The sequence below is a fragment of the Sphaeramia orbicularis genome, chromosome 22, assembly GCF_902148855.1.
Source record: "Sphaeramia orbicularis chromosome 22, fSphaOr1.1, whole genome shotgun sequence".
Lineage (NCBI taxonomy): Eukaryota > Metazoa > Chordata > Actinopteri > Kurtiformes > Apogonidae > Sphaeramia > Sphaeramia orbicularis.
The window spans coordinates 7,445,359-7,470,164 of NC_043978.1; the positions used below are offsets into that span (position 1 = coordinate 7,445,359).

At 44.0% G+C, this 24,806-nt stretch overlaps 1 protein-coding gene and 1 pseudogene across 1 annotated transcript; both read right to left on the reverse strand.

The window, feature by feature from the left end:
- Window positions 1-54: 54 nt before the first annotated feature.
- On the reverse strand, window positions 55-815 carry LOC115413579 (protein Hikeshi-like). Its single transcript, XM_030126546.1, is given in 2 exon segments — window positions 55-764; window positions 767-815. Coding segments are annotated over 2 exon segments (594 nt in total). The 5' UTR covers window positions 801-815; the 3' UTR covers window positions 55-204.
- Window positions 816-5,553: 4,738 nt separating this feature from the next.
- Window positions 5,554-24,806, reverse strand: LOC115413573 (NLR family CARD domain-containing protein 3-like; annotated as a pseudogene).

Here is a 24,806-nt window from a genome sequence, read left to right on the forward strand (position 1 = left end):
CAGGCGTTGCTCTTAAATGAAGAACCTCACACATGATCTCGTGCCTTTTCTTGTTTAATACAGAAAAACAAAACAAAAGCTCTATCTCAGTGGATCCACCTGGTTCAGGTTCTACACAGTCCTTGGTCCGGTTCACGGGTCTCGGTCTCGGACTCTGCGCACCGGTTCGGCCTCCTCTTTGGTCTCGGGGTGTCGTCTGGTCCCTCAGGTCTTCCAGAAGTTCGGGTTCTGGGCCAGGCGCCTCTGGAAGTTCTCGTACCAGCGGAGGACGCAGCTGGACGGGATGAAGGTCTCGGTCGGGTTCGGGTTCATCTGCGCCTGCGTCACCGCGAAGGACGCGGCGAAGTTGAAGAGGCTGTCAAGCATCTTCTGGGTGAAGTGGAGGAAGGAGTCCACCGTGGACACGGCGGCGCCGGACACCGGGGTCTGCTGGGCCAGCTGGTCCAGGGCCTCCACGGACACCCCGACCTGCGCCACGGAGGCCGAGGCCGCCGGGGCCACGGAGCCGAAGGGGTGCGCCCCGCCCTCCCCGGCCTTCAGCCCCGAGATCCGGAAGATGGCGCTGGGTTTGTCGTTAGTGATGAAGCCGAGCAGCTGCCACACCGGGCCGCCGCTCACCGGGTCCGGGAACGAGAAGTACACGGCCCCGCCCATCCCGGCGGGGAACGGCACCGTGCCCAGCATGAACACCACCACGTGGTTCACGTTCTCATAGTCCGGGAGCGTGAACACGAACTTATCCGAGGACACCTGCACCGAGTCGTCTGCACCAGCCGCCCGGCCACCAGGCAGCCGAACATGCCGCCGACGCGACACCGTTAGCCGGTGTTAGTCCCCGGGGTTGGTCCGGTGGTAGCTCCGGTCTCAGCCGCCGCAGCCTCAGCAGAGCCTGGCAGATACAGTCACCAAACAGACTGGACCCGGACCTGGACCCGCCCCCGATCAGATCCCGTAGAAAGTTCCAGTTGAGGCTGTCCGACCTGATCGACTCTTCCGGTGTGGACTTTTTTTTTTTTTTTTTTTTTTTTTTTTTTCCCCCCTCTTCTTCTTCTTCGTGTTTTACGGCGGTCGGCATCCAGCTTTTGGTTCATTACCGCCACCTTTTGCTCCGGAGTGTGAGTCAGATAATAAATAACCTTCTTTATCCCAGTGAAATGGTAATTTATTTTTTTTTTAACTGACAATATACAAATATACAAACAACTTGGCATCCGTATTTAAGAACATACAAAGGCATGGGTGCAAATAGGAGTACATATATAGATGTCAACAACCACGAAGACTGCAATTTTTTTGAAACAAACAAACAAACAAACAAACAAACAAACAAACAAATAAATAACACATAAAATGAGGTGGGGGCTAGGGCTTGTGCAAACTATGTTCTTCAATAATTGATAGAAGCTTCAGTGCAGGTTTACTCTTCATGTGATTGAGAGTTTTCATACAGAGCAGAAAGTCATGGAAACTGGAAAATGTTGGTTTCATCTTCCAATATTTACATTTGTGTTTGCAAAACAGACCCAGAATGATGATATTATTTAGTAAAAAGCTGTCTTTGACACTGTCCAGTATATGTCCATAAGTAATATCGGTCTGAGCTCTTGGACCCAGGTGGAGGACGAGGCCAGGGTTTGGGTGGAACCAGGCCAGTTTTGCCGCGGAAGTGGATATTTGAAGGGATTATGTCTGAAACTTTAACTTTTCACAGATTTATGTGATAAAACAGTCCAAAGCTGTGACTACATTTGTGTTGGAAATAGTTTTTAAATAGTTCATATTTGTCCTAAACCCACTTTTCTTAGTCTGTGGTTCATTTATTTGTGTTTTTGGACCCTAATAGTTCAGACAGTTTGAATTTGAACCCTCCAGCTGCTGCTAAACTATCTTCATATTCATTTATAGATCAAATCCAGCACATTTTTACAACCTGTTTGAATTCCTTCTTAATTAGTTGCATCTATAACTAGTTCCACCTCCACATTTGCACGTATTAGATCCAGCTCTCCTCTGATTGGCTACTTGATCTGGCAGTTAACTCATGGCAGGGCAGGCTGTCAGGCATTAATAACAATAATAATTATATAATATATAATTATAAAATATATGATATATAATAAGGAAGGGACATGCCTAAAGTGCCGCCATCTTGGTACAGGGCTGACAGAGACAGAAGTATAATCTAATGTAATGTAATCTAATCTAGTCTAATCTGGTGTAGTCTAACCTAATGTAGTCTAATCTGGTCTACTCTATTAGAGCCCGACCAATATGGGATTGTTGGAGCCGATGCCGATACTGATATTGGGGGCTAAAAAAAGATGATATCCGATATATCGGCCGATATCCGATATTGGCCGATAACCGATATATTGGCTGATATATGAAATAAGAACACTGATCTACACAGGATTTAATAATCTTATATTAGATAATTGTGGACAGGTGGATAAACAGTTGCATAAATCTGTGTTTATCTCACAAATATAATTTACACAACTTTCAAATGCAAACTATGCAATCACAAAATAATTAGAGCAAAAAATATTACTTACCACACAATTATGTTTTCACTCACAAATTTTGATGTGTCTGCCTCACGGCACTACAACTCCTTATGTGGACTAAGGACTAAACTGAGCATGTGCAGAGTGAATTAGGTGAGTCCTAAGTTAATCCTGATTGGAGCAATTGCAAGAGTTACAACTGACCCGTGTTACAACTGTCCCCGGTCTCCGCTACACTATTGACACCCAGGCCTGCCTGCAGAATGAAACTGTGAGGTAGACAGGAAGTGCACAGACATGGGTGTGTGTGTGGGGGTGAATACTTAATAAGATGAGGGGGGGGGGGGGGTCCGTGATTTTCGGAGCAGGGTGGGGTGGGGGTGGTGTAGCTCCATGATTATGTGATTGTGTGTGGGAGTGGGTGATAGCGTCATTGTCCAGGCAGGAGTGCAAGTGAAACTAACTCGCTTTAAAGTTCCTCTCATTCTCTGGGCAGCACACACACACACACACACACACACACACACACACACACACACACACACACACACAGGAGCAGCGAGCGACAGAATCTCCATGCAGCAAAAAAAAGTTCATATATTGGCTACATATTGGCCGACGTTGATTAATTGGTGATACTGTATAATTGGCCCAATTAATTGGTCATCTGATTATCGGTCGGGCTCCAACTCTAATCTAATCTAGTCTAGTCTAATATAATCTGGTCTAGTCTAATCTAGTCTAGTCTAATCTAATCTGGTCTAGTCTAATTTAATATAATCTGATGTAGTCTAATCTAATCTAGTCTGAGCTAATCTAGTCTAGTCTAATATAATATGGTCTAGTCTAATCTAATCTAGTCTAATATAATCTGGTCTAGTCTAATCTAGTCTAGTCTAATCTAATCTGGTCTAGTCTAATCTAATCTAATCTGGTCTAGTCTAATTTAATATAATCTGATGTAGTCTAATCTAATCTAGTCTGAGCTAATCTAGTCTAGTCTAATATAATCTGGTCTAGTCTAATCTAACCTGATCTAGTCTAATCTAATCTAATGTAGTCTAATCTAATCTAATGTAGTCTAATCTAATATAGTCTAATCTGGTCTAATCTAATCTGATCTAATCTAATTAGGGATGGGAATCGTTAAGAATTTAACGATTCCGATTCCATTATCGATTTTCCTTATCGATCCATTCCTTATCAATTCTCTTATCGATTCTCATTGGGTGAGGGAATAAAACAGTACAAGCGGGTGTGTTTGTATCAGCTGTCTTTTATATTTACATCTGCACAGAAAATATAACATATACAGTATGTACAAATGATAATAACAGATAACGCTGGGCCTGGGGGGGGGGGGGTACAGTGAAAGTGAAACTAAAGACGTTTTACTAATTCCTCTATTGCCGCATGTGTCCAGTACGTTGAACCAGTTCGACTCGGCTTGTCTCTCGTTGTTGTGCACCTCGTTTCCTTTCCCCTATCTTCGGAAACTTGTATTTGGGTATGATGTTTGTTGCCCGCACCGGAACCGGAACTGGGTCCAGTGTTCATTCTGCTGCTACATTCACAAGCGTCGCTAAGTAGCATATCAACAGTGGCGATTTCTCATAGACTGCAAGGGAAGCCCGGCTTCCCCTAAAATTACGAAAATTAAATGTTCAAATATGTACAGTTGTGTTGACATTTTATTGACTACAAACGTGTTAGAACAGGTTCATCTCAAAGATGAGTTTGTTCAGAATCAGCTTTATCACAAATCAACGGATGCGATGTTGTTCACTTCTCATACATTCCCGTGTCACTGTTTTCTCATACATCTCTGCTCAGTGCATTTGCTCGTAGACGCCGGGTGTCTCTGGGCTTCAATGGGACTGAGTGGAACTGTTTTTTTCCATTGCCTCAAAACTGGACGGTAATTGGATAAATGCCACAATGTTGTCCCGCCTCCGGGCATCTCTGGGGGTGAATGGAGCTGTGGGTGGAGCTCGGCCGGGCTGGACGCCAGAATCCCACGTGCTGATCGGAGGATCAGTCGAAAGGCTGAATCCCGTTTGATTGACAGCTATTTTGAGATCTCCTCCTTCACTGACACAGTTCAGTTTAATACCGCTGCGCATTCTGCTGTGAAATCAAGAGAGAAACCACTACGAAATTACTCGTTCATTTCTTGCACTGTAAATAAAACACACTCATTGTACTTCCTTGTTTCAATTTAACATCATTTCAGCGTTTTCTTGTTTCAGTTACATAATTTAATAATTTCTTGTTCGAGTTGAATATCGTTTTGTAGATAGTTAAATCAATTAAACTGTCGGCTAGGTCGGAGTGGAAGGAGCATCTGTAGTTTAAAAAGGCTGAAGTCTAACACCTGCAACACAATGGGCCAAGGCCGTCTAAGCAGCCCAGCTCTGCTGGACATTCAGAGGACATTGGTCCAGTCCCTGGAAAAGACGCCTACTTGGTACAATAAGGTCACTGAGCATTTTCTTTGAAAGGAACGGAGGGCCAAATGTATGTTTAAATAACTTGACAATTTTTTTTTTGTGTAAGCCGACAATGAGCTTCCCCTGTCTGAAAGACGAGCAGCCACCACTGCATATCAAATATGTGACATTCCTGTAAATGAATCACATGCTGTGGACAAATGTTTGAGCAGATTAGAGAGATTCCACCCTTTAGAAGAAATGGAAACTTTGACAGTGTTCCAGTGGACCTGGTGTCGTCTTTTTAGACCGTTTCTGCCTCAATGCCATGTTGGCTATGTTCTGACCAGAACAATGCAGCGCACGTGTGATGTCATCGCGCATGCGCAACGGAGGCGGAATTGGTAAGCAGAATCGTTAAGCAGGCAGGCAAACGATTCCAAGGAATCGGGCTACAGGGATCCGGTTCTCAAAAAGAACTGGTTCCCATCCCTAAATCTAATCTAATCTAGTCTAATCTGGTCTAATCTAATCTAGTCTAGTCTAATCTGGTCTAATCTAGTCTAAACTAATACATCTGAAGTTTACAGATGAAACCTTTTTACTTCCTGATTGGATGCTGATGACACTCAAACTGTTCTGGTGTGTTATGACACTGATGCTTTATTTTCAGATACAGAACAGAACTCAGACAGAACCCAAATATGGACACACGTTCACACATAAGATCAGGGGTTCAAACTTCAACTATTTAAATTCAAATCAGATTTCAACCCAGACTTTATAACAATAACAGATCAGATTCATATGATGCTTTTCTATAAACACAAACTCAAAGTGGATCTACTATTCAGAACACAACAGCACAGAACTAGGACAGAGCAGGATTTGAACCGCCAACCCTTCGGTTATTGGACGATCCGCTCTGCCTCCTGAGCCCCGCCCCTTTAGAGTACTTTATACTCCTGCTGCCTGTCATCCATCTGGTTCCAGAGGTCAGAGGTCAAAGGTCACTTCCACCTGATGACAGAAGGAAACACCAGCCCAGTTTAGACGTGGACCACAAACCCACTATGAACCCACCAACAATCCAACACGAACCCACCATGAACCCATCATGAACCCACCACAAACCCACTATGAACTCACTATGAACCTACTACGAACCCACCATGAACCCACCAAGAACTCACCAGGAACCCACCATGAACCCACCCCACATCTACGGACCTCAGAATCTGGAGCGTACACTGTGGACTCTGAACCAGGTCTAGCAGATCCTTCAGATCCAGGTCCTGCAGGTAATTATTCCTGAGGTCCAGTTCTGTGAGATGGGATGGATTGGACCTCAGCGCAGAGGCCAGAGAAGAACAGCTGATGTGGGACAAACTGCAGTGGCTCAACCTGAAAGAAGAAGAAGAAGATGAAAAAGAAGAAGGAGGAGAAGAAGCAGAAGAAGAAGAAGAGGAAGGAGGAGAAGAAGAAGAGGAAGGAGAAGAAGAGGAAGAAGGAGAAGAGGAAGAAGAGGTAGGAGAAGATGAAAAGAAGAAGAGGAGGAAGAAGAAGAACAAGAGGAGGAAGAAGAGGAAGAAGAAGAAGAGGAGGAGGAAGAAGAAGAGGAAGAAGAAGGAGAAGAAGAAGACAAAAAGTCTTTAAGGGTTAAAGGCCGATGTTTGAGTCTTTAAGGGTTAAAGGTTGACGTTTGGGTCTTTAAGGGTTAAAGGCGGACGTTTGGGTCTTTAAGGGTTAAAGGCGGACGTTTGGGTCTTAAGGGTTAAAGGCGGACGTTGGGTCTTTAAGGGTTAAAGGTTGACGTTTGGGTCTTTAAGGGTTAAACATAGATGTTTGGGTCTTTAAGGGTTAAAGGCGGACGTTTGGGTCTTTAAGGGTTAAAGGCGGACGTTTGGGTCTTTAAGGGTTAAAGGTGGACGTTTGGGTCTTTAAGGGTTAAAGGTGGACGTTTGGGTCTTTAAGGGTTAAAGGCGGACGTTTGGGTCTTTAAGGGTTAAACATGGATGTTTGGGTCTTTAAGGGTTAAAGATGGACGTTTGGGTCTTTAAGGGTTAAATGTGGTTGTTTGGGTCTTTAAGGGTCAAAGGCGGACTTTTGGGTCTTTAAGGGTTAAAGGCGGACGTTTGGGTCTTTAAGGGTTAAAGGCGGACATTTGGGTCTTTAAGGGTTAAAGGCGGACGTTGGGTCTGTCAGGGTTAAAGGCGGACGTTTGGGTCTTTAAGGGTTAAAGGCGGACGTTTGGGTCTTTAAGGGTTAAAGGCTGATGTTTGGGTCTTTAAGGGTTAAAGGCAGACGTTTGGGTCTTTAAGGGTTAAACATAGATGTTTGGGTCTTTAAGGGTTAAAGGCGGATGTTTGAGTCTTTAAGGGTTAAAGGTGGACGTTTGGGTCTTTAAGGGTTAAAGGCGGACGTTTGGGTCTTTAAGGGTTAAAGGTGGACGTTTGAGTCTTTAAGGGTTAAACATGGATGTTTGGGTCTTTAAGGGTTAAAGGTGGATGTTTGGGTCTTTAAGGGTTAAAGGTGGACGTTTGGGTCTTTAAGGGTTAAACATGGATGTTTGGGTCTTTAAGGGTTAAAGGTGGACGTTTGAGTCTTTAAGGGTTAAACATGGATGTTTGGGTCTTTAAGGGTTAAAGGTGGATGTTTGGGTCTTTAAGGGTTAAAGGTGGACGTTTGGGTCTTTAAGGGTTAAACATGGATGTTTGGGTCTTTAAGGGTTAAAGGCGGACGTTTGGGTCTGTCAGGGTTAAAGGTGGACGTTTGGGTCTTTAAGGGTTAAAGGCGGACGTTTGGGTCTTTAAGGGTTAAAGGTTGACGTTTGGGTCTTTAAGGGTTAAAGGCTGATGTTTGGGTCTTTAAGGGTTAAAGGCAGACGTTTGGGTCTTTAAGGGTTAAACATAGATGTTTGGGTCTTTAAGGGTTAAAGGCGGATGTTTGAGTCTTTAAGGGTTAAAGGCGGACGTTTGGGTCTTTAAGGGTTAAAGGTGGACGTTTGGGTCTTTAAGGGTTAAAGGTGGACGTTTGGGTCTTTAAGGGTTAAACATGGATGTTTGGGTCTTTAAGGGTTAAAGGCGGACGTTTGGGTCTGTCAGGGTTAAAGGTGGACGTTTGGGTCTTTAAGGGTTAAAGGCGGACGTTTGGGTCTTTAAGGGTTAAAGGTTGACGTTTGGGTCTTTAAGGGTTAAAGGCTGATGTTTGGGTCTTTAAGGGTTAAAGGCAGACGTTTGGGTCTTTAAGGGTTAAACATAGATGTTTGGGTCTTTAAGGGTTAAAGGCGGATGTTGAGTCTTTAAGGGTTAAAGGCGGACGTTTGGGTCTTTAAGGGTTAAAGGTGGACGTTTGGGTCTTTAAGGGTTAAAGGTGGACGTTTGGGTCTTTAAGGGTTAAAGGTGGACGTTTGGGTCTTTAAGGGTTAAACATGGATGTTTGGGTCTTTAAGGGTTAAAGGCGGACGTTTGGGTCTTTAAGGGTTAAAGGTTGACGTTTGGGTCTTTAAGGGTTAAAGGCGGACGTTTGGGTCTTTAAGGGTTAAACATGGATGTTTGGGTCTTTAAGGGTTAAAGGTTGACGTTTGGGTCTTTAAGGGTTAAAGGTGGACGTTTGGGTCTTTAAGGGTTAAAGGCAGACGTTTGGGTCTTTAAGGGTAAAGGTGGACGTTTGGGTCTTTAAGGGTTAAAGGCGGACGTTTGGGTCTGTCAGGGTTAAAGGTGGACGTTTGGGTCTTTAAGGGTTAAAGGCGGACGTTTGGGTCTTTAAGGGTTAAAGGCTGATGTTTGGGTCTTTAGGGGTTAAAGGCAGACGTTTGGGTCTTTAAGGGTTAAACATAGATGTTTGGGTCTTTAAGGGTTAAAGGCGGATGTTTGGGTCTTTAAGGGTTAAAGGCGGACGTTTGGGTCTTTAAGGGTTAAAGGCAGACGTTTGGGTCTTTAAGGGTTAAAGGTGGACGTTTGAGTCTTTAAGGGTTAAACATGGATGTTTGGGTCTTTAAGGGTTAAAGGTGGACGTTTGGGTCTTTAAGGGTTAAAGGTGGACGTTTGGGTCTTTAAAGGTTAAACATGGATGTTTGGGTCTTTAAGGGTTAAAGGCGGACGTTTGGGTCTGTCAGGGTTAAAGGTGGACGTTTGGGTCTTTAAGGGTTAAAGGCGGACGTTTGGGTCTTTAAGGGTTAAAGGTTGACGTTTGGGTCTTTAAGGGTTAAAGGCTGATGTTTGGGTCTTTAAGGGTTAAAGGCAGACGTTTGGGTCTTTAAGGGTTAAACATAGATGTTTGGGTCTTTAAGGGTTAAAGGCGGATGTTTGAGTCTTTAAGGGTTAAAGGCGGACGTTTGAGTCTTTAAGGGTTAAAGGTGGACGTTTGGGTCTTTAAGGGTTAAAGGTGGACGTTTGGGTCTTTAAGGGTTAAACATGGATGTTTGGGTCTTTAAGGGTTAAAGGCGGACGTTTGGGTCTGTCAGGGTTAAAGGTGGACGTTTGGGTCTTTAAGGGTTAAACATGGATGTTTGGGTCTTTAAGGGTTAAGGCGGACGTTTGGGTCTTTAAGGGTTAAACATGGATGTTTGGGTCTTTAAGGGTTAAAGGCGGACGTTGGGTCTTTAAGGGTTAAAGGTTGACGTTTGGGTCTTAAGGGTTAAAGGCTGATGTTTGGGTCTTTAAGGGTTAAAGGCAGACGTTTGGGTCTTTAAGGGTTAAACATAGATGTTTGGGTCTTTAAGGGTTAAAGGCGGATGTTTGAGTCTTTAAGGGTTAAAGGTGGACGTTTGAGTCTTTAAGGGTTAAAGGTGGACGTTTGGGTCTTTAAGGGTTAAGGTGGACGTTTGGGTCTTTAAGGGTTAACATGGATGTTTGGGTCTTTAAGGGTTTAAGGCGGACGTTTGGGTCTGTCAGGGTTAAAGGTGGACGTTTGGGTCTTTAAGGGTTAAAGGCGGACATTTGGGTCTTTAAGGGTTTAAAGGTTGACGTTTGGGTCTTTAAGGGTTAAGGCTGATGTTTGGGGTCTTTAAGGGGTTAAAGGCAGACGTTTGGGTCTTTAAGGGTTAAACATAGATGTTTGGGTCTTTAAGGGTTAAAGGCGGATGTTTGAGTCTTTAAGGGTTAAAGGTGGACGTTTGGGTCTTTAAGGGTTAAAGGCGGACGTTTGAGTCTTTAAGGGTTAAAGGTGGACGTTTGGGTCTTTAAGGGTTAAAGGTGGACGTTTGGGTCTTTAAGGGTTAAACATGGATGTTTGGGTCTTTAAGGGTTAAAGGCGGACATTTGGGTCTGTCAGGGTTAAAGGTGGACGTTTGGGTCTTTAAGGGTTAAAGGTTGACGTTTGAGTCTTTAAGGGTTAAAGGCAGACGTTTGGGTCTTTAAGGGTTAAACATAGATGTTTGGGTCTTTAAGGGTTAAAGGCGGATGTTTGAGTCTTTAAGGGTTAAAGGCGGACGTTTGGGTCTTTAAGGGTTAAAGGCGGACGTTTGGGTCTTTAAGGGTTAAAGGCGGACGTTTGGGTCTTTAAGGGTTAAATATGGATGTTTGGGTCTTTAAGGGTTAAAGGTGGACGTTTGGGTCTTTAAGGGTTAAACATGGATGTTTGGGTCTTTAAGGGTTAAACATGGATGTTTGGGTCTTTAAGGGTTAAAGGTGGACGTTTGGGTCTTTAAGGGTTAAACATGGATGTTTGGGTCTTTAAGGGTTAAAGGTGGACGTTTGGGTCTTTAAGGGTTAAATGTGGACGTTTGGGTCTTTAAGGGTCAAAGGCGGACGATTGGGTCTTTAAGGGTTAAAGGCGGACGTTTGGGTCTGTCAGGGTTAAAGGCGGACGTTTGGGTCTTTAAGGGTCAAAGGCGGACGTTTGGGTCTTTAAGGGTTAAAAGCAGACGTTTGGGTCTTTAAGGGTCAAAGGCGGACGATTGGGTCTTTAAGGGTTAAAGGCGGACGTTTGGGTCTGTCAGGGTTAAAGGCGGGACGTTTGGGTCTTTAAGGGTTAAAAGCGGACGTTTGGGTCTGTCAGGGTTAAAGGCGGACGTTTGGGTCTTTAAGGGTCAAAGGCGGACGTTTGGGTCTTTAAGGGTTAAAAGCGGCCGTTTGGGTCTTTAAGGGTCAAAGGCGGACGATTGGGTCTTTAAGGGTCAAAGGCGGACGTTTGGGTCTGTCAGGGTCAAAGGCGGATGTTTGGGTCTTTAAGGGTCAAAGGCGGACGATTGGGTCTTTAAGGGTTAAAGGCGGACGTTTGGGTCTGTCAGGGTTAAAGGCGGACGTTTGGGTCTTTAAGGGTTAAAAGCGGACGTTTGGGTCTGTCAGGGTTAAAGGCGGACGTTTGGGTCTTTAAGGGTCAAAGGCGGACGTTTGGGTCTTTAAGGGTTAAAAGCGGACGTTTGGGTCTTTAAGGGTCAAAGGCGGACGATTGGGTCTTTAAGGGTCAAAGGCGGACGTTTGGGTCTGTCAGGGTCAAAGGCGGATGTTTGGGTCTTTAAGGGTCAAAGGCGGACGTTTGGGTCTTTAAGGGTTAAAGGTGGACGTTTGGGTCTTTAAAGGTTAAAGGTTAAGGGTTAAAGTGGACTGACCTGAGAGTCTTCATGTGACACTCTGGACTCTGCAGGAACACACACAGCGTCTTCATCCCGGTGTCCTTCAGCTGGTTGTTACTCAGATCCAACTCGGTAAAACGGGACGGATTGGACATGAGCGCCGAGGACAGAGACGAACAGCTGAGCTCCGACAGGCCGCAGCTGCTCAGCCTGGAACAGAACGGAACGTGACGACAGTTCTGACGGGTTCTACTGCACAAACAGGGACGGAGTTCAACATCTACACTGCACATGCTCAGTGCGCGTCAGCCGTGACACGACAGAGTTTAAAGCAGGGGTCTTAAACATGGGTCGGGACCGGAAAATAATAAATGAATAACCTTTAAATAATAACTGCAAATTTTTGTCTTTGTTTTAGGTGCAAAAACCCCCCATTAACTTATGAAAATACTTTTATAAACTATGCAAACAAAAAAGATGTGAATAACCTGAAAAAACTGAAATTTCTTCAGAAAAAATCAGTGCAATTTTAACAATATTCTGCCTCCACTTATCATTTGTACATGTGCATTATGGATCAGATCTACAAAGACACTAAACACTTAGGAACAGAAGAAGAGAGTTCAAATTGTGTTGCATTTTCTGTAGACATTTCAGGTTGTTCATATTTGTTCAGGTTATTCACATTTTATTGTTACAAGATAGTTTGTAAATGTAAATATTTTCATAATTTAATGTTATTTTTGCACTAAAAGACAAAAATTTAAAGTTATTAATTCAAGATTTTTTGCTAAATTTGAGATTTTTTTTTGGCTTAACTGAAGACTTTTTTTACGTAATTGAAGATTTTTTTATACTTAACTAAAGATTTTTTTACGTAACTGAAGATTTTTTATGTAACTGAAGATTTTTTTTACTTAATTAAAGATTTTTTACGTAATTGAAGATTTTTTTTATGTAATTGAAGATTTTTTGTACTTAATTGAAGATTTTTTTTGTTTAATTCAAGATTTTTTTGCTCAATTTAAGAGTTTTTGCTAAATTTGAGATTTTTTTTGTCTTAATCGAAGATTTTTTTCCTTAATTGAAGATTTTTTTGCTTAATTGAATTTTTTTTTTTTTTTTGCTTAATTCAAGATTTTTTGCCAAATTTGAGATTTTTTTTGGTCAGATAAATGTCAGATGAATGTCAAATGAAGAACCTGAAGCTGTGGAGGCCAGTGGACCTGGACGCACCTCAGAGTCTTCAGTCTGCAGTTAGGACTCTCCAGTCCAGCACACAGGAGCCTGACCCCTGAGTCCTCCACGCTGGTCCAACTCAGATCCAGCTGGGTCAGATAAGATGGACTGGACTTCAGCGCAGAGACCAGGACCTCCATGTGGGTCTGAGACATTCCACAGTAGGACAGCCTGCAAAGAGATCCACATGTGGGCGGAGTCTGGACTGAACTGACCTGAGTGAATGTGGGGGCGGAGTCTGGACTGAACTGACCTGTGAATATGGGCGGAGTCTGGACTGAACTGACCTGTGTGAATATGGGCGGAGTCTGGACGGAACTGACCTGTGTGAATATAGGCGGAGTCTGGACTGAACTGACCTGTGTGAATGTGGGTGGAGTCTGGACTGAATTGACCTGAGAGAATGTGGGCGGAGTCTGGACTGAACTGACCAGAGTGAATGTGGGGGCGGAGTCTGGACTGAACTGACCTGTGTGAATATAGGTGGAGTCTGGACTGAACTGACCTGTGTGAATATAGGTGGAGTCTGGACTGAACTGACCTGTGTGAATATGGGCGGAGTCTGGACTGAACTGACCTGTATGAATGTGGGCGGAGTCTGGACTGAACTGACCTGTGTGAATGTGGGCGGAGTCTGGACTGAACTGACCTGTGTGAATATAGGCGGAGTCTGGACTGAACTGACCTGTGTGAATGTGGGCGGAGTCTGGACTGAATTGACCTGAGAGAATGTGGGCGGAGTCTGGACTGAACTGACCTGAGTGAATGGGGGGGTGGAGTCTGGACTGAACTGACCTGAGTGAATGTGGGCGGAGCCTGGACTGAACTGACCTGAGTGACTGTGGGGGCGGAGTCTGGACTGAACTGACCTGAGTGAATGTGGGGGTGGAGTCTGGACTGAACTGACCTGAGTGACTGTGGGGGCGGAGTCTGGACTGAACTGACCTGAGTGACTGTGGGGACGGAGTCTGGACTGAACTGACCTGAACAGGTGGAGGGACTTTTTGCAGTGAATGAATTAAAACTACCAACAACTCCTTTAAGCAAAGAAGGAATGACACAAATTTCATATCTTGGAATCCCAGCAGAACTTACCGAAACTTTCTGCAGTTCCTCACAGCTGGAATCAGTCTCAGTCTTCCCTTGGGTGTCGTGTTGTACCTGTCCAGGTCCAGCTCCTCCAGAACCTCCTCGGACATCTGTAACATGTAGGCCAGAGCTGAGCAGTGAATCTGAGAGAGTTCCCTCTGAGGGAATCGCTCATTTGACTTCAGGAACTCTTGGATCTCCCGATGGACCGTTTGGTCATTCATCTCCATCAGACAATGGAAGATGTTGATGCATCTGTCAGGATCGATTAACTTTGTGTTCATGTCCTTCAGGTTGTAGATGGCCTTTTGGATATTTCTTGATTTGCTCGTCTGACCCAGCAGACCTCCTAAAACTCTCTGGTTGGACTCCAGACAGAGGCCGTGGACGAAACGAACAGGTCCAGATGTCCATTTTCACTTTTGAGGGATTTCACCATGGCTTTTTTGGAGGAAGACATCAAGTGGTAGCTGATGGTCCCAGTCTCCCAGAAACCCCTCCAGAACCTCCTTGTTGCTGTTGGTATAACAGTGGTAGATGTAGACCGCAGCCAGAAACTCCTGAACACTCAGATGAACAAAGCTGTAGATGGTTTTGTGGAAAATCCCATTCTCTGTCCTGAGGATCTCTGTACAAACTCCAGAGTAAACCAGGGCCTCTGTGACGTCCAGACCACATTGCTCTACATCTTCTTGGTAGAAACATGATGTTTCCTTTCTTCAGTTGTTCAAATGCCAGCTTCCCCAACTTCAGAAGAACTTCTCTGTCCTTGTCCGTCAGCTCCTGTGGACTCATGTCAAGGACTTTTTCATACTTGTTCTTCTTCCTCTTGGTCTGGACCACGATGAAGTGTGAGTACAGGTTGGTCAGGGTCTTGGGCAGATCTCCTCTTTGGTCTGAAGTCAACATGTGCTCCAGAACTGTAGAACTGATCCAGCAGAAGACTGGGATTTGACACATGATGTGGAGCATTCTGGATTTCTTGATGTGTAGGATGATTCTGCTGGACAGATCTTCATCACTGGATCTCCTCCTGAAGTACTCCTCCTTCTGGGCGTCAGTGATGAATCCTCGGACTTCTGTTACCCTGTCAACACATGAAGAGGGATCTGATTGGCTGCTGCAGGTCTAGATGTTATCCAGATGAGAGCTGATGGAAGCAGGTTCCCCTTGATGAGGTTGGTCAACAGGACGTTGACCGGTTTCTTCTGGGTGACATCTGAAACCACCTGACGTCGAGGAAATCCAGTGACAGTCTGCTTTCATCCAGGCCATCGAAGATCAACAGAAGTTTGCAGACGCTGATCTGCTCTGGTGTGACCTTCTGTAATGTTGGATAGAAAACATCGAGCAGTGTCAGTAGACTGTACTGCTCATCTCTGACCAAGTTCAGCTCTCTGAAGGACAGCAGAACCACTAGACTGATGTCCTGGTTTTCCAAACCCTCAGCCCAGTCCAGAGTGAACTTCAGCACCGAGAAGGTTTTTCCAACTCCGGCGACGCCGTTGGTCAGAACCACTCTGATGGGTTCCTGCTGGTCCGGTAAGGCTTTGAAGATGTCCTGACATCTGATGGGTTTGTCGTGGATGATCTTCTTGGTGTGCGCCTCCAGCGTCCTCACCTCATGTTGGGTCTGAACGTCTTCACTCTGTCCCTCTGTGATGTAGAGCTCAGTGTAGACCCGGTTCAGATGGGTTCTACTTCCTGCTTCGTCGGTTCCTTCAGTCACACGTTCACATCTGCTCCTCAGACTGAGCTTAAGTTCATCTGAAACCACAAAATCAAACCCATTCAAATGAAGGCAGTCCAGTTCAGGAGAATTTGACCCGGTCCTGTCCATGGAACTGCTGGTTCTCCATGGACAGGAAATGGGCATCTCCAGAAAACCTGCTGTACAAGAACATCTGCAACAAAATTAAGAACATTTTCTACAGCACAATAATAATATTCCCGCTGATGGATCTGAAGCGTCTGTTTCAGAACCTCTGACTCACTTTGTAAGACACTGTCCATCTGCGGTCCAGTTTCGGTTCTGGATCTCTTTCCACACTGGAGACAGGGGGAGTCTCCTGATGGACCAGACTGGTCCCAGTATGAAGTGATGCATGGTCTGCAGAACCAGTGTCCACAGCTGGTCTGGACCGGATCACTCAGAACCTTCAGACACAGAGAACAGGACGCTGGGTCCACTTCAGAACTAGTACTCCTCTTCATCTGACTGTGGACAGCAACAAGTTCTTCAGTGGAGGACAATCAAGAAGAAGAAGAACCACAGCTGAAACAAACAGGGCCATAGGGCCGGAACCTGGTACAGGTAATAATAATAATAATAATAATAATAATAATAATAATAATAACAATAATATAATAAAATAATAATAATAACAATAATAATGATAATAATAATAATGATGGCTGCCAATCCACGCCAACAACCAAACATCCACACCAGACGGAGAAGGATTCAAACCGCTAACCCTCTGGATATTGGACGACCTGCTTTAACTCTTCAAGCACTTTAAAAACAACCCAGTTGGTCAAAGTACAGACTCGTTGTCTTCCTCTTATCTGGTCTGGGGGTGGGGCAGAGGAGCCCACACAGCCCCCCCCCCCCCCCCCCCCCCCCACACACACACACACACACACACAGACACTTCCATCAGCTCTTCTGGGAAAATCCCGAGGTGTTCCCAGACCACCGACAAAATCCGTCCAGCGTGTACTGGGTCGGCCCTGACGTCTCCTCCCAGACGGACACACCCCTCACTAGATGAACCCCTCCACTGGTTCCTCTTGACGTGGAGGGAGGAGCAGCAGCTCTCCTCTGAGTTCCTCCCAGAGGTCCAAGCTCCTCCCCCTATCTCTAAGGCTGACCCTGCCCACCCTGCACAGGAAACTCATTTTGTTCCCTTGTACTAGTGACCCGGTTCTGTGGGTCAGTACCCAGAGTTCATGACCACAGCTGAGGGTCAGAACACAGTAAATCCAGAGCTTCTCCTTTGGGCTTAGCTCCCTCTTCACCACAACGGACCGGTTTAGCGTCCGCATCACTGCAGGCTCCACCCTGATCTGCCTGTCAACCTACTGCTCCATCCTACCCTCACTACTGAATAAGATCCAGAGATACTTAAACTCCTCCACCTGAGGCCGGACCCCCCCCGACCCAGAGTGGACACTCCACCCTTTTCCATCTGAGGACCATGTCCTCAGACTTGGAGGTGCTCATCCCAGCCTCTTCACACTCAGCTGTGAACCATTCCAGAGAGAGCTGGAGGTGGATGGAGCTAAGAGGACCACACTATCTGCAAAATAGAAGACATGTTCCAAAAACAGGAACTGTACAGAGGACCTCCATGTTTGTTTTCATCAACACCCTCCGTCTCTAATTGACCCCACCCCCAACTTTTCTGTCCAATGCCAGAGCAGTTTGTCACATGTGCTTCTGTTTCCACACTTTGGTCCAATGAGGATGAGACGGAACCAAAGGAAAAAATAAAGTCTGCATTGGATCTGAACCAAAGAAGTGGAACCCAAGGACTGTCCAGGAGAAGACAGACTTACTGTGTGTCTGAAGGTCCAGGTCCAGGACTGAAGCATGGAGGTGGGTCTTTAGACCAGTCACTCTTCATAGACAGATAGACGGACACTGGAGACTCTGGTCTGGTTCTGATCCACTGAGCTCTGGAAAGAACCAACATAGAACCAGTGTTTATGTGTGAATGGACACACACACACACACACACACACACTACTATTTATAGTTGTGTTGGTCCTTTACGCCATACTCACCAGGACTGTACAGAGTTTCTCCAGCAATAAACCTTGGATTAATCTGAACATAAAGGTTCTTTTAAAGGAGAAGACGAGGAACTGAAAACTGTCCAGAAGACAAAGAGGAACTGAAGATTGTCCAGTAGGAGCTGAGGAGGAAAATGAGCGGTGGAAGGACAGATACAGGAAGAAGATGGAGGACCAGCTGCAGGAGAACAACACCAAGGGAGTTTGGAGAGGCCTGGACACCATCTAAGACCACCAGGAACCAGACTCATCTGAGACCACCAGGAACCAAACTCATCTGAGACCACCAGGAACCAAACTCATCTGAGACCACCATCACATACTGGACTGTGGACTACCTCACATACTGGACTGTGGACCACCTCACATACTGGACTATGGACTACCTCACATACTGGACTGTGGACAACCTCACATACTGGACTGTGGACTACCTCACATACTGGACTGTGGACCACCTCACATACTGGACTGTGGACCACCTCACATACTGGACTGTGGACCACCTCACATACTGGACTGTGGACTACCTCACATACTGGACTGTGGACCACCTCACATACTGGACTGTGGACCGCCTCATATACTGGACCGTGGACCACCTCACATACTGGACTGTGGACTACCTCACATACTGGACTGTGGACCACCTCACATACTGGACTGTGGACTACCTCACATACTGGACTGTGGACCACCTCACATACTGGACTGTGGACTACCTCACATACTGGACTGTGGACCACCTCACATACTGGACTGTGGACCACCTCACATACTGGACTGTGGACCGCCTCATATACTGGACCGTGGACCGCCTCACATACTGGACCGTGGACCGCCTCATATACTGGACCGTGGACTGCCTCATATACTGGACCGTGGACCGCCTCACATACTGGACTGTGGACTACCTCACATACTGGACTGTGGACTACCTCACATACTGGACTGTGGACTACCTCACATACTGGACCGTGGACTACCTCACATACTGGACTGTGGACCACCTCACATACTGGACCGTGGACCACCTCACATACTGGACCGTGGACCACCTCATATACTGGACCGTGGACCACCTCACATACTGGACTGTGGACCACCTCACATACTGGACTGTGGACCACCTCACATACTGGACTGTGGACTACCTCAACAGCCGTCCACATTATGACGACCCAGGGCTGTGTGTCTGAGACGGTTCTCTATAGTGTAGGAGCCCTCCAGGGAACGGGTACTGGTCCCGTTTGTCTTCACCCTCTACACTGCTGACCTTTCCCATCTGTTGCCCACCTGTCACCTGCAGAAGCTCTCTGTCCACTCTGCCATCGTTGGACTCATCACAAACGAGGACAGCAGGTCCTACAGAGGACTTATCCAGGACTTTGAGGACTGGTGCCAGCGAAACCACCTCCTGATCAATGCCAGTAAGACCAAGGAGCTGGTTGTGGACTTTTGTTGGTGCCCCAAAAACAGGAACTGTACGGAGGACCTCCATGTTTGTTTTCATCAACACCCTCCATCTCCGATTGACCCCACCCCCCTGACTTTTCTGTCCAATGCCAGTGCAGTTTGTCACATGCTGCTTCTGTTTCCACACTTTGGTCCAATGAGAATGAGACGGAACCAAAGGAAAAACTAGTCTGCACTGGATTTAAACCAAAGAAGAGGAACCAAAGGACTGTCCAGGAGAAGACAGACTTACTGTGGGTCTGAAGGTCCAGGTCCAGGTCCAGGTCCAGGACTGAAGCATGGAGGTGGGTCTTTAGACCAGTCACTCTTCATAGACAGACAGACGGACACTGAAGACTCTGGTCTGGTTCTGATCCACTGAGCTCTGGAAAGAACCAACACAGAACCAGTGTTTATGTGTGGATGTAGGGGTGAAACGATTCCTCGAGTTATTCGAGTACCTCGATTACAAAAAATGATTGAGGAATTTTCTCTGCCTCAAGGAATCGCTTATTTAATTGTAAAACTCACAGCACGGCATTTTGCACTTAATGTGACACTACGCGCTTACGTTACTCATGCAAAGGAAGATGACGGAGGACGCGGAAGTGTACGGATGAAGCAGCGGGAAGATGGAATAGATGAGTGAATACACAATGATGACGAAAGACAAAAAAACATAAAAAAGACAGAAAATGTCGAAAGTGTAGAAGCATTTCAGACTGAACAGCAAGGTGAACACCATGACATGTATCCATTGTAACACAGCCCTTCCATACCACAACAGCACAGCTGCGATGGAGCATCTTCTCATAAGACCCCCAGAATGGAGCGGAGGACCCCAGGTAAAATAAAATTAACGTAGCGCAAATCCATGAGATTAACGTTAATGTACCTTACTAGCATAATGTTAGCCCTGTGGAGGGCTAGGTTTGTGTTCATTATGGAACTGTCGAATGTGTGGCTAGTTTAGTACGATTGTGACGAGCACAGATTTAGGCAGTGAGCCGTGATTTACACAGATAATCTCCCAAAAGCACGACCAAAATGGTGCATGGGTTGGTGACAGTGTTCTCTTACCTTGTCACGGCCTGACTTTGGCAAAATCCAACTACTTTTGCAGAAATGAAGCAAATCATCAATTAACTGGACATTTGTGTGTGTGGTGGGGTGTTATAGGTTATGAGACAGATAAGGTGGGGGGGCCATTGCCTTGATTCTCCTGAGTATAGCAGAAATGTGTAAAACTGTTCATGCATGGACTCGTTCCAAGTTCCCGTTCAAATGTTCTTGCCTCTTATATGCCACAGCTAATTCCTGTTTTGTCTAAACTGTAAATTCTGAAACTTAGAGATGCCAAAGTTAAGTTGCACAACAAAAAGGCAATGGTTATGCCTTTTTCTTTAAAATTTATTAATGCCTTATATTTTTGATACTTAGAAGAAACACTAAGTTGAAAGTAATTAAATTTTATTTATTTTTATTTGTGTTTGCAATTGCCTCTCTGGAAATGTTTCTAGTCAAGAAAATATATTTGTTGCATATGCACAATATGAATGTAAGAAATAAAACTGTTAATTATTAAAAAAAAAAAGGAAACTAATTGGTGCTTCATTATTAAGTGAAATACTTTATTTCCTCTTGTGTATTTATAATTGCTTTCTAACCAAGCAAAAATAAGTTTTATCCAATTACTCAATCGAAGGAATTTTCAGTAGAATACTCGAATACTAAATATTCGATAGCTGCAGCCCTAGTGTAAACACACACACACACATATATATATATATATATATATATATATATATATATATATATATATATATATATATACATACACACACACACACAGAGAGAGAGAGAGAGAGAGATCCAGGATGGAACAGAGACAGATGGTGATAATAAATAAATACATACATACATACATACATATAAAACCAGGGTGAAGCTGATACGCCTCCTGGATCTTGGACCAAATCCACTTCAGACTCACTGTGTGTTGGAGGTCTGGGGTCCATGGTGGACTGGATCTGGACCAGGATCACTGATGGGCGATGATGAACAATCCTTGTCTTCACTGAGACTCATCCTGTGAATTCAGCCGGCCTGAAACAAACACAAGACAAAGACAAAGAACTTTCACTTTCATTTCTGCTGCTGTTACTGAACCCCCCCTCCCACACACACACACACACACACACACACACACACACACACACACACACACACTCTAAGGCTTGTTCTTCCCTTAAATCAAACAGGGCATGTCTCAGCAGTGTCAGACTGACACAGTGACTGTTCATTGGATAAGAACTTCTAACCCAGATAACTGACAGGAAGTCTCATATTTCTGTAGGTACTGGAACACGGTTAAATTAAAGATTTGTCTGAAATCATTTTTAAATATGAAATTAGCCAAAAACATGCTCAGTTATGGCACTATGAGAAAAGTTAATTTAACTTTTTTGTTTACTAATTTAGTATTTTTTGCTAATTGTTTATTTTTTGTTTGCATTTTGTTTGTTTAATATTTAACTATATATATATTTTTTATTTTTATGGTTATTACTTTCATTCTTTAGTATTTAGTACTTTTTGTTTTGTGTTTCCTTATTGGTTTAGACCATGGGCACCTGGGTATAAATAGGGAGCACCAAGTTAGACCAGCATGCACCTGGGTGGGCCTATGGTTTTATACCAGACAACCGGACTAGATAACCAGTCATTCACGCACAGACAGGATGAGCAGGACAGACAGCACAAAAGGCCTTGGTTATTATTTGCCTACAAAATCCAAAAAATAACCACTTGAAATACATCTCATGGTATGGACGTTGTATTTTCGACTGTGTAAACCACAAACCCATGGTGTATCTAGTGGTTATTTGTGTTACGTTAAAGTCTGAAGTTCAGTCATCTTAAGTTGATTTCATTTTGATGACAAATAGCCGCTACAATCACCTTGGAGAAGGTTTACACAAACATGGATAACATGGTGTTCTGGCTCAAATTTGGGGCAAATAAAGTTTGCATGTGATAATACACAGGTTAAACTATACTGAGGTTAAAAATGGGAACAAAATATGGAACCTCCTAGATTTTAAAACTAAAAGAGTGCGGAAAACATCAGCTTTACCTGAAAAAACAACTAAATATGTACCATAACATTATTTTATTATATAAAAACAACCATGTTATATCACAGATGTATACATTTAAATTGTTAAAATAAGTTTTAACAGCAATATGTATGAACAGAATTCAACATCTGTGTAACTTCAAAAGTCTTACGCACTCTGTTTTTTCACTGTTCACACCAATAATGGATGGACTGGATTCAACAGAATTTAAGTCAGATACTTTTCCATCACATCAGACTTAAATACTTCAGTGTCTGAACATCTCCTGTACAGTTTGAAAAAGCTGCTTCTGCTCATGTACGAGTAGAGAACAAACTGTGGCATTAAAACAGTCCAGTCATTGGCGGTTTGACGGACGAACAGCCCAACAACAGTGCCCACTGCAGGACTCAGTGATGACACATGCACTTTTCTAAACCTTTAATCATTTAACAACGAAGAAAGAAAATGTCAGCGATGCAAATGACTGACGTCAAAACACCAGTAATAATTACTATTGCAGAAGACGCCATTTAGGTCTGAGTTACACTGGCCCATGCCAACACAACAAACATTTCATACAACAACCCCCCCCGCCCCTCCGAACTCATTCTGCAGGTTTCCTTTGAACCAGTGAAATAAAGCCTTTAGTTTGGAGTCAAACTGTGGAAAAACGCAGATTTAAGCCACGCCCACGTCCTCACCTCCTCTAAAAACACCCACTGAAGTCCTGTCGGTCACAAATAAACCAGTGTCTGGAGAAAAACACAAGAGTTTTAGGCTTTAAACCGTTTTTAACGTCGACGCAGTTGTAAACATCCGGTAGAAGAACATTTCAAAAATAAAAGCACACGAAGAAGAAGACAGAAAGAAACTAAAAGACTAAAAGAAAAAGAACAAAAAATATGAAAAGAAGAAAAGAAAAAGAACAAAAAAAAAAAAAACTAAAAAAAGAAAAAGTAGAAAGAAAAACTCTATATTTATAGGTATTTTGTCTTTTCTAATCCTGACTCCACCTCCTGACCTCTGACCTCTATTGTTAGTTGATATGTAGGCCTACCTGGGAAACACAAAGACCGCAAAGGACAGATGCAGACCAGTACCAGACAAGGACCCAGATCCAGACCAGTACCAGATCCAGACAAGACCAGTACCAGTACCAGACCAGATCCAGACCCAGAGTCTGTATCAGTTTCAGTCAAACGGACTCGGACGCACCGTGTACAGTCCCCTTCTTCCAGCTCAGACTCTAAACCTGTACCTGGGTCACATGACTGAGGCCCCACCCCCACAGGCTTTCATGTTTACCTGTCCAGCCAGGTTCACTGCAACTGAACTTGAGTCAAAAGAGTCTGTTTCTGTTTGTGGACCCAGAGTGTGATCCAACATTCAGCGAAGGAAAAGAAACAACGAAGGAAAAGAAACAGTGAAGGAAAAGAAACAACAGGAATTCACCCAAAACAATGATCATCCACAAACACCTCATAATAATGATAATAAGAAAAATAAATATTATTATTATTTTATAAATATAATTATTATAATTATTATTACTGATCAGAGATTTACTTTAGCTTTTAAGTTTAATTTGTTCACATTCTCAGAATACTTCATTTCATCCTCTTTATTTTCTATACTGAACATATTGTCTATAAATATAAAAGTTTTGAACAAAGATTAAAATGACAAAGTTTTTACTTTCATGATTCTTTTTTTCTTTACAAACTGAACATAATCACATTAGTTTTGTTGTTTTATGTCGTTTTCATCTCCATTTTTGTTCATTTTTAATCAATAAACTGACTGTATTAAATCAACCAGTCACATAAATAGTGAATCAACTGGAATTTAAATCAGTTCAGACAGAACATTCATTTAAAGACAGTAAATAAAGGCATCTGTTCAAAGTGGATCATTTTCTTCAATAAATTAAACTTCAGATGTTTTTTTTTTTTTTTAAATTGATTTCAGTGTTTGTCTTTTGATTGGAGTTTTTTTATTTCATATTTGTTCATTTCTTCAGTTTGACTCAAAGGTTCTTTTATGAACTTTGAACTTTCTTCGTTTTTGGTCCAAATCATCTGCAAATATTTAGTTTAATAAACACTGCGTCTGCGCCTGCGTCAAACGGACACAGACCAGGACCCAGACCCAGACCCAGTCTAAAACCTCGGACCATGGTGAGAATTCATCTCATGTTCAATTCATTTTAATTCAAGTCACTGAATTAAATGACAATAAAACCATAAAACTTTACGTTTTTATTGAAGTGTATTTAAGTGAGGGAAAACCAGAGCAAAAGGAAAAACAAATTCCAGGTAAGTCCTGATCTTAATGTGGACACGGAACCGAACTGGACGGGATTCACTAACGTATCGGATCCAAAACCCGTTCCGTTAGACCCCTTCCTTCAGATCTGGGCTCCTGGTCCTGGTCCTGACTAACTGAACCATCAGTCCTGGTTCTGATCCTGGTCCTGGTTCGGAGTGTAATTCCCTTAAAGTTCTGTGATCACGTGACCCTGTATTTGATCCTTTTCAGTCGTGGTCCAGAGTTCCTCATAATGGACTCACCTTAAACCTGGACCCGCGGTGCCCCTCCTCAACATGGAATCCGGACCTGGTTCCTGCTTCGGGGCCGCGCACTGTTCTCC